The sequence below is a fragment of the Zeugodacus cucurbitae genome, chromosome 3, assembly GCF_028554725.1.
Source record: "Zeugodacus cucurbitae isolate PBARC_wt_2022May chromosome 3, idZeuCucr1.2, whole genome shotgun sequence".
Taxonomy (NCBI): domain Eukaryota; kingdom Metazoa; phylum Arthropoda; class Insecta; order Diptera; family Tephritidae; genus Zeugodacus; species Zeugodacus cucurbitae.
In genome coordinates this window covers 24,596,182-24,609,952 of record NC_071668.1, presented here as the reverse complement: position 1 = coordinate 24,609,952, position 13,771 = coordinate 24,596,182, and the positions used below count along the sequence as shown (strand labels likewise).

Genomic DNA, 13,771 nt, shown 5'->3' with positions numbered 1-13,771 from the left:
ATGATGATAGGAGAGCAAAAACCAGTACCCTAGACGACAAGTTTTTCATATTTTCCGCTCAGGCGGTGAAAATACATAAGTGTACTTCATTTCACCAAAATCTGAAACGAAAAAAGTTCTGGGCAGTACCGGGTTAACGAAACTTGCTACACATGTTTCTTGGCTTGGTTGGTATTGGTTGCCGGCGAAATCGGCCCATTGCCACCCTCTCAAAATGGCGAAACCCGAAAACATATAAAGAGTCATAACCAAGCCGTAAGTAAAGTTATGAAAGTAGTATTTGATACAGAGATCACACTAGGGAGGGGCATATTTGGATGTAATTATAGCAGCACACCTTCACCAGACTAATATAATTGCTTCTAATTTTTTTTATACTCTCGCAACCTGTTGCACAGAGTATTAAAGTTTTGTTCACATAACGGTTGTTTGTGTCACCAAGAAATAAAAAAGTTAGATATGGGGTTATATATATATAAATGATCAGGATGACGAATGGATTTGAAATCCGGTTGTCTGTCCGTCCGTCTGTCCATGCAAGCGATAACTTGAGTAAACATTAAGATATTTTAATGAAACTTGGAACACACATTCCTTCCTATGATGAATATGTGGGTCAAATTGTGTATTATATAATATTAATAAAGTTAAATAAATAAATTGCGAGATTAAAATATTCGGTTACACCCGAACTTAGCCCTTCCTTACTTGTTGTTCTTAACTTAGAGCTACTTTGCTTTTTTTAATTTTTTCTTCTAATTCTATATGAATAGTTTCTGGTTAAAAGAGGAAGGGATTAAAATGTCCCGTTAAATAATTTTTATACTATCGCAACAAAATTTGCTTAAGAGAGTATACTAGTTTTGTTCACATAACGGTTGGTTGTAAGTCCTAAAACAAAACGAGTTAGATATAGGGTTATGTATATCAGATGATTTTCCTTACTGAATTAAAGCATTTTTAGTAGTATTCAACATAACTTATGCACGGGCGGACGGACAGGCAGACATACGCATTTTAACTTTACCCGTCACCCTGATTATTTTGATATACGTATATAACCCTATAATGAAAATTCTAACGATTTAATCAAAAAAGGCTTCCTTCTGAATATCTATAAAATATCTGAAAATTCGAACGATATTTTCGATAAAAAATTGTCCGGAGGCACTGAGTCTTTAAAAATTAAAGTTCGATTGTGACCCGTTTTAGATGAAAGGTGCAAAGCATTGAATGTTCTATTCGTTAAATCGTGCATGATTTATATGTTATAAAGTGTAAACTGATTTAATTTAAAATTTTCAAATATAATATATGTATGTGTGTTTATACATTAGTTTTTGATATAATTAAAGTTTTTGCTCATGAAGCTGAGTCAGTCCCTATATAAATAATGTTAAAATGCTTATCGTAACATTCCGCGAATTCTTTTATAAAAAGCTGCTTGTGCGTACATATGTACATATATAAATACATACAAATGTATGCGTATATGTATAATAGCACACATTATGTTGACTATTTTAATTCAATCCAGTCTTCAGAATGTGTTAGTTTCTATAAGGCGTTCAAAGAGTTCGCACAAATCCCGGAAGAATGTCTCGCTTTGTTTTCTTCATTTTGGTGGATTTTATTTTAATTTTGCAAATTAAATTTGGATTTAGTCAGAGTAATGATACGACTACAGTGCGCAATTGCAATTGTTTTGTGCAAATAGAAGCCGTTAATGATGATCTCGACGAAGTTGAGCAAATGAGTGAAAATAAAATCGACACGAATGTTTCGAACATCGAAAAGCAGTTACTTGAGAATCGGTAAAATTTATAATTTTTTTCTTTTCCCATTTTCAAATACAGATAGAACATATTATATTCTGGACTTTTAAATAGATATGAATACGGAGTTAATAACTGTTTATTTCAGAGCATCAAAATTCTATAGTTGTATGGAAGCAAAACCATCCAGTTGCATGGAAGCAGCAGCTCACAGCATGACAAATGGAATTTTTCAAATTACATTGGAGAAGATCAATGCAACTGCCTTGCAGGTGTTTTGTGAAGAAGATGTCGATTTTGGAGGATGGTTAGTTATCCAACGTCGTAAAAGCGACGCAGTGAATTTCACCAGAGATTGGCATGACTATAAAGAGGGATTCGGCGACTTAAAGGAAAACTATTGGATCGGTTTGGAAAAACTACATGCGCTCACCAGCAGCTGTGAACAAGAGTTGTATGTTCAATTGGAAAAGTATAATGGCGAAAAATATTATGCGAAATACTCAGAGTTTCTTATTGGGGATGAGTCAGAGAGCTATGCTTTGAAGAAATTGGGTAATTATAGCGGAAATGCTGGCGATTCCCTAATTCATCATTTGGGAAAGAAATTTTCTACGTACGATCGTGATAATGATGAGTGGGAACGGAGTTGTGCAATGGATTGGAAAGGTGGTTGGTGGTTTTTCAAATGCTATTTCAGGTAAACATGTTTTGCATATCAGTGTTTGTGCTGATCCTTATACATATACTTATTTTATTTTCAGTCATCTAAATGGATTGTATGGAGTTAGAGAAACCGGTGTGGACTGGATTCACATAACACGGAATGAATCTTTATCGTTTGCGCAAATGATGATACGACCAACACAAAATTGCCGGAGTCGGTTGATGTTGAACAATTTAAATCGATGTCTTTAAAGAAAATTTCCAATTTTACTTTTGCTATTTTAAATATGGTTATTGAAACGATTATGAATACTTTTATATCTAAAATTATTTAAATAATTTTTCAAATAAACGTACATATGTATATTCAAATGCAATAACATGATGTTCGGTATCAGGGGCATGGAAATATTATATCGGGATTTGCACCACGTTTACGAGGCCAATGCCACGGTCCAATGTAGTATTAATTAATACAATGTTTTATTCCGATATCTTTATAGTTTTGTGATTTACATATATATAGTGAAAGTATCAGACCGATTATATATTTTGTTATATGGGCAGTAGGTGTGATTGTTAACCGATTTGATATTACAATATTGAGAGAATATTATGTATCAAATTTCATTGACATTGGCCGAGTAGTTCTTGAGATAAAGTTTTTAACCCAATATATCTCAATATTTACGCCAGTCCAGACGGACAGAATGCGACATGTTGCCTGAGTATTAAAAAAACATGATGAACCCTTTGAAATCAATAACATCATGGACATTTGTAATGGAAAATGTTTATTTAAGCGCTTCATTAAAAGCAATCCAATTAATCAGTTTTCATATTAACAATATTTTCATTTCAATATAATATTGCATAACAAAGTATAATGAAAGCTATTTACAGAAATTCTTCATAACATACATAACTATAAATGTAGATATGTGCATTGAGAATATAATTTTTGCAGTTAGTCCCATGAAACAGCTACTATGCGCTGCTCCGTTTTTCTTAGTCAATATTGCAAAACATTTAAATAGTTCGCGTCATTTTGTATGCAAAAAAATCAAACGTACAAAGTGCGGCCATGAATATGAATATTTATTTATATGTATGCTTGCGTGTGGGTAAATACATATGTATGTATCTATATACATTTACATATATGAGTGTGTGTGTTAAAAGCGCATTGTGAAAACAGTGATTTTATTTTACATTTCTGCTTAAATAAATGGAAGTGAAAAGTTAAAATTTTATGAAAAATTGCAATCGCACATGTTCTAGCGTGTGCATGAGTGTGTATGTGTGTGTTTCATGGTTTTTGTTTGTGTAAAAAGCGTTATGCTTTTACAAATAAATTCATGACTATTACAAATGAAAAACTGCTCGTGAGATTATAGATTTCAGGTCAACAAAAGGGAAGAAGATAAAAAACAAGAACACTGGAAAGTTTAGCACTGATAGGTTGGCAGCAGCGCGCTACGTAAATAACAGTAAATGGTCCATTGGCAACATACATAGTATATAAATGCATACATACATATTTATTTAGTTATGGCTTATAAATAATGTGAAAAGCTGGTGTTTATCTTACGCTGTGGAAAAACTGCAAACAAAACGAGCGATTTTATAATATATATATCTTTTCATATAATAAATACAAAATTTTTGTCACCACAATACGAAAGTGTGCCGCTAATAGGTGTGATTTTTATAGCGCTAATAGTATTTCATTAAAAAAAAATTACAAAAACTTGAACGGCACTTGAGCCTATGAATGCTTCAGGAATTCAACACAAACACACCAACACATGTAGGCACTTAAATATGGTATACTAGTATGTATATGTGAATACTGCCGTACCAAATGTTGATAAGTGGCATTTTGTTGACAGCCCTGCATACGCAAGAAATGCCAAAAATAATGTCGATAACAGCGTCAAGTCAACACGTCATAACAACAACAACAACACATACAATCACAGCAACATTCATACATATGATTGTATTTGAGTGATTTTGCAGCCTTCTTTTGTTATGATTCATATTCGTATTTCACGTTCATGGCAACTGGCTAGAAATGGCAGCGGAAAATATTTTCACAGCGCTGTCATGCCAACAAAGTGACATTCTCAAATGTGTGTTGCATACATATGTACTCTGGCAGAAAGAAAGTTGAGCAGAAAACAATAATTTTTTTATCATACTTGCCACAGAATACTAGGTATTATTGCGATTCATATGTTAAAGCAAGTAAGAAAGGGCTAAGTTCGGGTGTAACCGAACATTTTATACTCTCGCAAGCTATTTATTTATTATCATTCTAATAACACACAATTCGACCCATATGCTAGTTTCTAGACTTCTTTTACTCATTTTTAACACCCAACAAGATGTACAATTACTAAATTTTGCCAATGTATCTCACATATCAACCGATACCGGTAAGTTTGATAATTTTCTCTAAATAGTTTAATGGTTTACGAAATATGTACAAACAACTTAGTAGAGGGCAGGACCATGCTTACTTTCTAAAATTACGTCCAAATATGCACCTTCCTATTGCGATCCTTTGTACCAATTTTTACTTTTATAACTTAATTTATGGCTTAGTTATGGCACAGTATATGTATTTGGTTTTCGCCATTTTGCAGGCGTTGCAATTCTCCGATTTCGCCCAATTGATTGTTAGGATATCTCAATTTTTACTCAAGTTATCGCTTGCACGGACAGACGGACGGACAGACATAACGTCAGGATTTCAACTGCACTGTTCATCCTGATCATTTATTTATACTATATATAAATATTTGGCATGTCAACCGCTTACGCGATTATAGACGAATCTACAACAGAGCGCCATTCATTTCTCCGTTTTACAATTTGTTTGGATGTTGTCATCGTCCACGCTTCTACGCCATACATCAGGACGGGAATAATGAGCGACTTGTGGAGTTTGACTCCGGTTAGTCGAGAGAGGACCTTACTTTGCAATTGCCTATTGGAGGATTTACGGAGTGGCCAGGAACGATTCTTTTGCATATGACTCAAGCAGCTCACGACTTCGGGTTTTCGACCAAGTATCCTCTGCGTAGCCAACAAACGTCCGTTTGGAAGCGAGCTAAAGTGAGAAGGCGAAACCCGCATCTGCGGTTGTGCGTAGGGTTTGGGACCCACCACATAAAAAAACCTCCCCAATGAAAAACCAACCCCAAACCTAATAAATATATATATATATAAACGTAGTATTTGTGCAAAGTTCTGCATCGATATGTTTACTAGTGCTTATTTTATACATTGTAATGTAAACGATTCAGATCGTCTTCAAAGTTGTGGTATATAGGAAGTAGGTTGTGAAGCGATTTGGCCTATTTTCACAACATATCATTGGGATGTAAGGAAACTATTACAACCCAAGTTTCGTTTAAATCAGTCGAGTAGTTCCTGAGATATGGGTTTTGACTCAAAAGTGGGCGATGCCACGCCCATTTTTCATTTTGTAAAAAAATCTGAGTGCAGCTTTCATATGCCATTTCTTATGTGAAATTTAGTGTTTCTGGCGTTTTTCGTTAGTGAGTTAACCCACTTTTAGTAATTTTCAACCTAACCTTTGTATAGGAGGTGGGCGTGGTTATTATCCGATTTCATTCATTTTTGGACTGTATTAAGAAGTGGCTAAAACTGCAGAAAGTTTGGTTTATATAGCTTTATTGGTTTGCGAGATATGTACAAAAAACTTAGTAGGGGGCGGGGCCACGCCCACTTCCCCAAAAAAATTACATCCACATAAGCCCCTTCAAAGTGCGATCCTTCATACCAAATTTTATTTCCATAGCTTTATTTGTAGCTTAGTTATGGCACTTTAAGTGTTTTCGGTTTTCGCCATTTTGTGGGCGTGGCAGTGGTCCGAATTACGCCCATTTTCAAGATATCTCAATGTTTACTCAAGTTACAGCTTGCACGGACGGACGGGCAGACAGACATCCGGATTTGAACTTTTCTCGACACACTGATCATATTGATATATATAACCCTATATCTAACTCATTTAGTTTTAGGACTTACAACCAACCGTTATGTGGACAAAACTACAATACTCTCGTAGCAACTTTGTTGCGAGAGTATAAAAATAGTCTAGTAATTTACGAAATATAAAGCTTTTATTTTTTTTTTTCGAACATCCGACTTTAACCCTTAATAACATCTGTCATATAAGCTTGACCGAAACATTCTATACAGCATTGAATTAAGATGAAATTTTAGTATCCATATTTTAGATTTGTTATTAACTATATCCTATAATACATAATAATTTTTTTTATAAAAAATCCTTTTTTCGAATTGAATTTCGGAATCTAACTTCGAAAATCGAAGTACACAATCAATCTCCCGGAAAAACTAAGTTTTATCCATACCCAGCCGAGTGTTGTTCAGTGTTATGAATGAAATGAAAGCTAGAAATGGAAAAATCTTCTAAAAAAGAGAGGCTTTTATTTACACCAGTTTTGAGGCATTTTCATTGTTTTCCATTTGATATATTGAAGAAGTTACATGAAATCATCTTACATGAAATCCTTTTATAGACCCACAGCAATTAATGCTCTGTGCATCTTAAGTGTTTCAACCCATTTAATGAATTCTGGAAAACCATAAGCAAACTTTCTTTATAGCAGACCTTTTAGCATTTTATTGCAGAAAACCACGTAGCTTTGCCTACAGTCTTTTGTTGGAAACTGATGCTATAAACAGTTATATTTTCATCAACTGCATCATGTTGTTAGCGGCGTTTGTAAAATTTCTTCAGCCATTACAAGAAATAATTTTTAAAATTGTATTAATTATCGTCAGAACCAGGTCTATTTTAAGTCGGATGTTGAACTACGTGAATGTCTCAGTATTTTAGTCTATTTCAACAAAATGAGAACTATAGGTCAGGAGTTTCTGTATAGAAGTATTAGAAAAATCAGAAGTAGAATCGTGATTCCATTGGGGTGGTATCTACCTTAGTACGACTTGCGACTACGGTGGCTAAAACCACGAACGTAGAAGTGCATCCGAAATCTATTATGTAATAGTTATCAAAATCAATATTTGCTGAGTAAACACTGAGAGTAAAAATTATCGCGCTCAACCCATAGAACACTACTGAATTCTCATCTTTACTTGGAACATAACTGCATTCAATTTCTGCACTCATATGTAAACGTATGTACATCGGCGCATCAAAATAAATATTCATAGATTTCTCCGAGCTGCAAACATAACATCTGTTTGTTTTTCAGCTTGAAGGAACAAATTTTGTCAACAACTTGTTAAACTAAAGAACACAAGAAAAACACTTTAATAAAAACAAAACAAATGCATTATCATAACGAAATAAATGTTAACACAAAATTCACCGCAAAGCAGAGTAATGTAATGAAAGGATCTCACTGTTTGTATGCCATTGGAATTTTAAAGAAATATCTTTAAGTATTGTAGAAATATTTAAAGCAACATAAGCTTGTATATACAGCATATAACATACAGAGATATATTTACATTGAAAAATTCAAGCGCTCTAAAATAACATTGGCTTGGACAGTAGTCCCCAAAACACCAACGACTGTATGATTTTTCTTTATCCCACTAATAACTTGAAAATTGCTTATAAAATGTGTATGTTATGTGTAGTTTATAAAGCTATATCTATGCATTAACAAAACCGCTGGCAATTGAATTTTATTGTCAAATTCCACTATTTATTCAAGAAAGTGTAGATTATTTTTAGGTAAGAAACTATATTTACAACAATAAAATTAATTCTTTATAATATATTCACTTTATTTATTTTGTTAGAATTGATGTTAACTTCCTTTGCGCACTGTATATATTGCTCTATGTAAAGCGTTGTATTTATTTTGCTATTCCTAGACAATAAAGATGCCACAAATAGGCTACTTACGAGAACTTTATCGTCGTATTGCAAGCACTTACATACTCACGTAGTTATATTCCTACGCATAAGTGGTAAAAGTTGGAGAATTGTTTATGTTTTTGTTTGCATACGTAAAGAATTAAGAATCAAATACATTTGTACATATGTATAACTTTCCAAGTGCAACTTTGCTGAAAACAAAACTATTGTTGTGGCATTGGTAGAAAAACAAAAACAGTTAAAAAAGACCAGGTTCGTTCTAAGCGCATATTTAATAGAAATGATGTGAGGTCTGAATGCAGTATTCCGGGAATATTTTATTGGTTTATTATTTGAGATAATTAATCAGAGAGACGCGGTTCAATTTTTAACCGACCTTTAACTAATGTCATTAATTTGTAACGAACCGACGGAGATCCTAATTTTAAATATACTACCTGGAAGCTGAGGAACTTCTTATTCCAAAGAAAAGAAATGTCGAATGAAAAGTGGGCATAATTCTTTTCTCAGTTACAAAAATATAATACATATAATGTCTATGACTTCACTATATCAACCTAAATCCGTTTTCTTAAATGCTATATTTTATCCGTACTTCTCTCTGACACGGAACCCTGTTCTCTAAAAATAACAGATATGAACAAGTTAAAGTCTTACGAGCTATTGCACTTTAGAAGAATCTTAAAAAATCCATGAACAGTTAGAATCACTAACTGTGATGTTTTGAGAAGACTGTGCCGCAACAGCGAGTTCCAAGTAGTTTATTCCTGAAGTCAAAAAATCGTTAGACTGACTTCAAAACCTTTAACGAACAAGATCTTCAGACGAACTTAAACCAATTGGATTACAGAAAAGTATAACTACCCCGAGCCGAGGGTAAGTCACTAGTTGAGAGTTTCAAGCAAGGAAAATATGTATTCTTAAGAAAAAATTTGGTAGTTTAAACACAAGTGTAAAAGTAAGTATATATTATTTCAGGTTTCACATTTGACGTTGATCTCGGAATCATGATAACTCGATTGATTTTTTAAATTTTACGCTAAACAATCGCCAGGTGAATATAATGACTGTATGATAGGATTCATAGGATTCAGTATGAAAACATGTATTCAGACTTTTCGTAAACTTTTCAAAATAATTCATCACCTACATATAGATACACACACATTTGCTCATACTTAGCTGTTCAAAAAATCATACTTCAATAAAAAACCATAAATTTCTCGCTTAAAAGAATTCAATTATTATTTAATGCAAACAAATTAAATTATATTGAATTAAATTAGTCGAAATTAAATGCCAACCAAATTAAAACATGATGACTACATTTATTTTTAAGGCTTTGATTTTTTGCAGCTTTTGGTAAATAGTGAAACAAATGAACTGCGTTTATGAACACAAATGCGTTAATGATAAGTTAAAACTGCTGAAAAAAGTACTAAAACTGCTGTGAAAACAAATATTGCAATAACAACAAGCATTGCGGGCGAACACATTTGTTAGAATGCAGGCGAATTCTAATTAACATTATAAATTAATTATCTGCAGTCATGCGTGGTTCGGTCAAAACATGGACGTTTATGTAAATAAAGTTTGTATGTGAATTCTATATGAACTAGAGATGGAAAAAACTGAATCACAGAGATTCCTTTCCTTAAAGTGGGTCCACTAAATTTGTATAATATTTTATGGACTTAATGGGGATTACGTGTAGATTTTACAGGAATTTCTCAAATTAGAGCTTTGGTGTATATAATATTTCAAAAACTGCTTTTCGAAATAATCTATCAAATCATATTTGCTCTTCATTATAGAGGAGCTTATTTTTATATCATAGTCGATTTGGTTACTACTGTCTTCTAACAGATTCGGGAGATTTTTCTATGAAATATATTAAATATATAATTTTATTTAGAAATCACAGAGGTATAAATCTGCCTTAATCAACTCAAACTTAGATATGTAAATGTTAATTAGTATACAGTGCGAGGACTGATGGCAGGGATGTGTGAATAAAAATCCTCTCTCGACGAACAAGATTAATACATAACAAGAAAAAACGTTAACTTCAGCTGTACCGAAGCTAATATATGTTTAAGCAAATCTAAAGACGTAAGAAAAAGTAAGTAAAAAAAAAGAAAACATTTTACTAATTCTTTTTAGCCGGGTTGTTTGCTAGAAACATTAAGGTTATTTAGTTAACCGATCTGAACAATTTCTTCGGAGATTATATTATTAGCTTAAGCAGTAATCCATGTCAAATTTCGCGAAGATATCACGTCAAATGCGAAATCTTTCCATACAAGCCATTGATTCCGATCGTTCGGTTGGTATATGCTATAGTGAACCGATCTGAACAATTTTTTTCGGAGATTAAATTATTTCTATGAGCAATAACTCACACCAAATTTCGTGAAGATATGTAGTAAAATGCGGAAGTTTTCCTTACAAGCCATTGATTCCATCGTTCAGTTTGTTTGGCAGCTATATGATATAGTGGTCCGATATCGGCAGTTCCGACAAATGAGCAGCTTCTTGAAGAGAAAATAACATCTGCAAAATTTCAAAACGATATCGAATACGAATATAACTAGTTCATATACATATATACAGGCAGACAGACAGACGGACGGACATGGCTAAATCGACTCAGTTCAACATACTGATCATTTATATAAATACTTTATAGGGCCTCCGACGATTCCTTCTGGGTATTCGTGACAAACTCAGTATACCCTGTTCAGGGTATAAATATACTGTACTCCAAAGCTTTAAATTTGACAACAGTCGGGATCCCGATATGTATTATGCTAACTGTACTCCAGCATTTGCAAAAACTGCCAGTTTTGTTCCTGAAATGTATTTTCGCACAAATAATGACTAAAACAATATATTTATTTTACGCTTTAGTAATAAATATGTTATGCATTGTTGTGAAATAGTTTCGACTATATTAAGCTGGCATAACGTAAGCGGCTAGCGTACAGTACAACAGAGTATACACATACGGATACGTACATAAATGTATGTATGTATGTATGTATAATTCTATATATATGTGGTATTCACATAGTGTGATATGATAAAGTCAGGCATTTATTGAAATTCTCTACTATTTCCTTGTCGAAAAGTTTTTCAATTTAACAACAAATAAGTTCAACCAAAGGAAATTAAATTGATTTTGGAATTGTGGTCAATATATACAAATACATAGAAACACAAATATGTTATATATGTAACTAAACTCAGTATGGACATAAGTACATGTTTGGCAATGAAATAACACTAGTTCCTTTTATTAATTTTTTGATATACAAAATTATTTTTGATCTTATATATAATTTTATATAAACTATTTTCGTTATTTTTTTCAAAACAACCTTCTTATGATTTTAAAATACTAGTCTTAATCTGACTCTGAGTGAAAAATAGAAAAGAATTGTATATTCTCTTCATTAGGAAAACAAACAAAGCTTGTGGTTCACGACAGTTTATCTTATGTAAGTACTACTTATCATTCAACAATAAAAAATATATACTTTCGAGTGTTTTTACCTGACAAATTTATACAGAACTTATATAAATAGGAAACAGGAGAAAGGTCGGTTAATCGCATTCAAGTGCTGAACACAAAGACGACGACACGACACGACGAAGCGACGGCTGATCACAAATGTCGCTTTGAAGCCAGCGTCTTGAACATATTGAAGACGGCAGCGACATATCAAACAGCAATTTCATTGTTGCCGTACTAACATCTTTCATTTCAATAAAATTTACATATTTAGTTTAAAGTGAAATTATTTACGCAAAAAATGTAAAAATAGGTGGATTTATTTGTTTTAAATAATCGATTGTTATTATAAATGATATATCAAAGCTATTTTACGTTTCTAATGACGTCATACTTGGGAGAACTTTGAATAATTTTACATTTCACATGTTAGTGGCAGCTCTACAGCGGCCATTGTCGTCGGCAAAATTAGAAACATTTCTAATTTGGCGACAACGACAACTACAAGCTTGTTGTCGCGTAGTCGTGCTGTTGTCAAAAAATCTGTGGGCTAAAAAATCTGAAGGGCTAAGTTCGGGTGTAACCGAACATTTTATACTCTCGCAATTTATTTATTTAACTTTATATATATTATATAATACACAGTTTGACCCACATATTCGTCATATATATTGTATAAAGTCCATTGAAAGTTGGAAACCATAATATTAGGTTAGAAGCACCGAGGTCCTCGTGTTCGATATATGGGGCCTTAAAAATCTATGGTCCGATTTCGGCGAGTTTTAGAATGGGGCTGCCACACTATTAACATAGTATTTGTGCAAAGTTCTGCACCGATATCTTCACTAGTGCTTACTTTATATATTGTAAACTAAACGATTCAGATCAGATATAGGAAGTAGGCGTGGTTGTGAAGCGATTTGGCCTATTTTCACAACATATCATTGGGATGTAAGGAAACTATTCAAATTTCATTGAAATCGGTCGAGTAGTTCCTGAGATATAGTTTTTGACCCATAAGTGGGCGACGCCACGCCCATTTTCCATTTTGTATAAAAATCTGAGTGCAGCTTTCATCTGCCATTACTTATGTGAAATTTAGTGTTTCTGACGTTTTTCGTTAGTGAGTTAACCCACTTTTAGTAATTTTCAACCTAACTTTTGTATGGGAGGTGGGCGTGGTTATGATCCGATTTCTTTCATTTTTGGACTGTATTAGCAAATGGCTAAAAAAAACGTATGCAGAAAGTTTGGTTTATATAGCTCTATTGGCTTGCGAGATATGTACAAAAAACTTAGTAGGGGGCGGGGCCACGCCCACCTCCACAAAAAAATTACATCCACATATGCCCCTTCCTAGGGCGATCTCTCATACCAAATTTTATTTCCATAGCTTTATTTATGGCTTAGTTATGGCACTTTATGTGTTTTCGGTTTTCGCCATTTTGTGGGCGTGGCAGTGGTCCGATTTTGCTCACTTTCGAAAACAACCTTCCTATGTCGCTAAGAAATAAGTGTGCCAAGTTTCATCAAGATATCTAAATTTTTACTCAAGTTATCGCTTGCACAGACGGACGGACGGACGGACAGACAGACATTCGGATTTGAACTCCACTCTTCACCCTGATCACTTTGGTATATATAACCCTATATCTAACTCGTTTAGTTTTTGGTGTTACAAACAACCGTTATGTGAACAAAACTATAATACTCTCTTTAGCAACATTTGTTGCGAGAGTATAAAAATTATGTGAAAAATATGTAATATGTATGTAATAATACATACATATGTAATAATTATATTGGATAATAATATTTTAAGATTGCTGGAAGATATAACTAAGTCAGGATCAATTTTCCTGCCAGTTATTCATAATTACATTTTGCTTGAATTTATTTGTA

General features: G+C 33.2%; 1 protein-coding gene across 1 annotated transcript; it reads left to right on the top strand.

Annotated features, from left to right (window-relative positions):
• Positions 1–1,545: 1,545 nt before the first annotated feature.
• Positions 1,546–2,821, top strand: LOC105216911 (ryncolin-1-like). Its single transcript, XM_011191663.3, has 3 exons — positions 1,546–1,814; positions 1,924–2,475; positions 2,540–2,821. Exons 1-3 carry the CDS (start codon positions 1,597–1,599, stop codon positions 2,691–2,693), a joined length of 924 nt encoding a protein of 307 aa, XP_011189965.2. The 5' UTR covers positions 1,546–1,596; the 3' UTR covers positions 2,694–2,821.
• Positions 2,822–13,771: the final 10,950 nt, after the last annotated feature.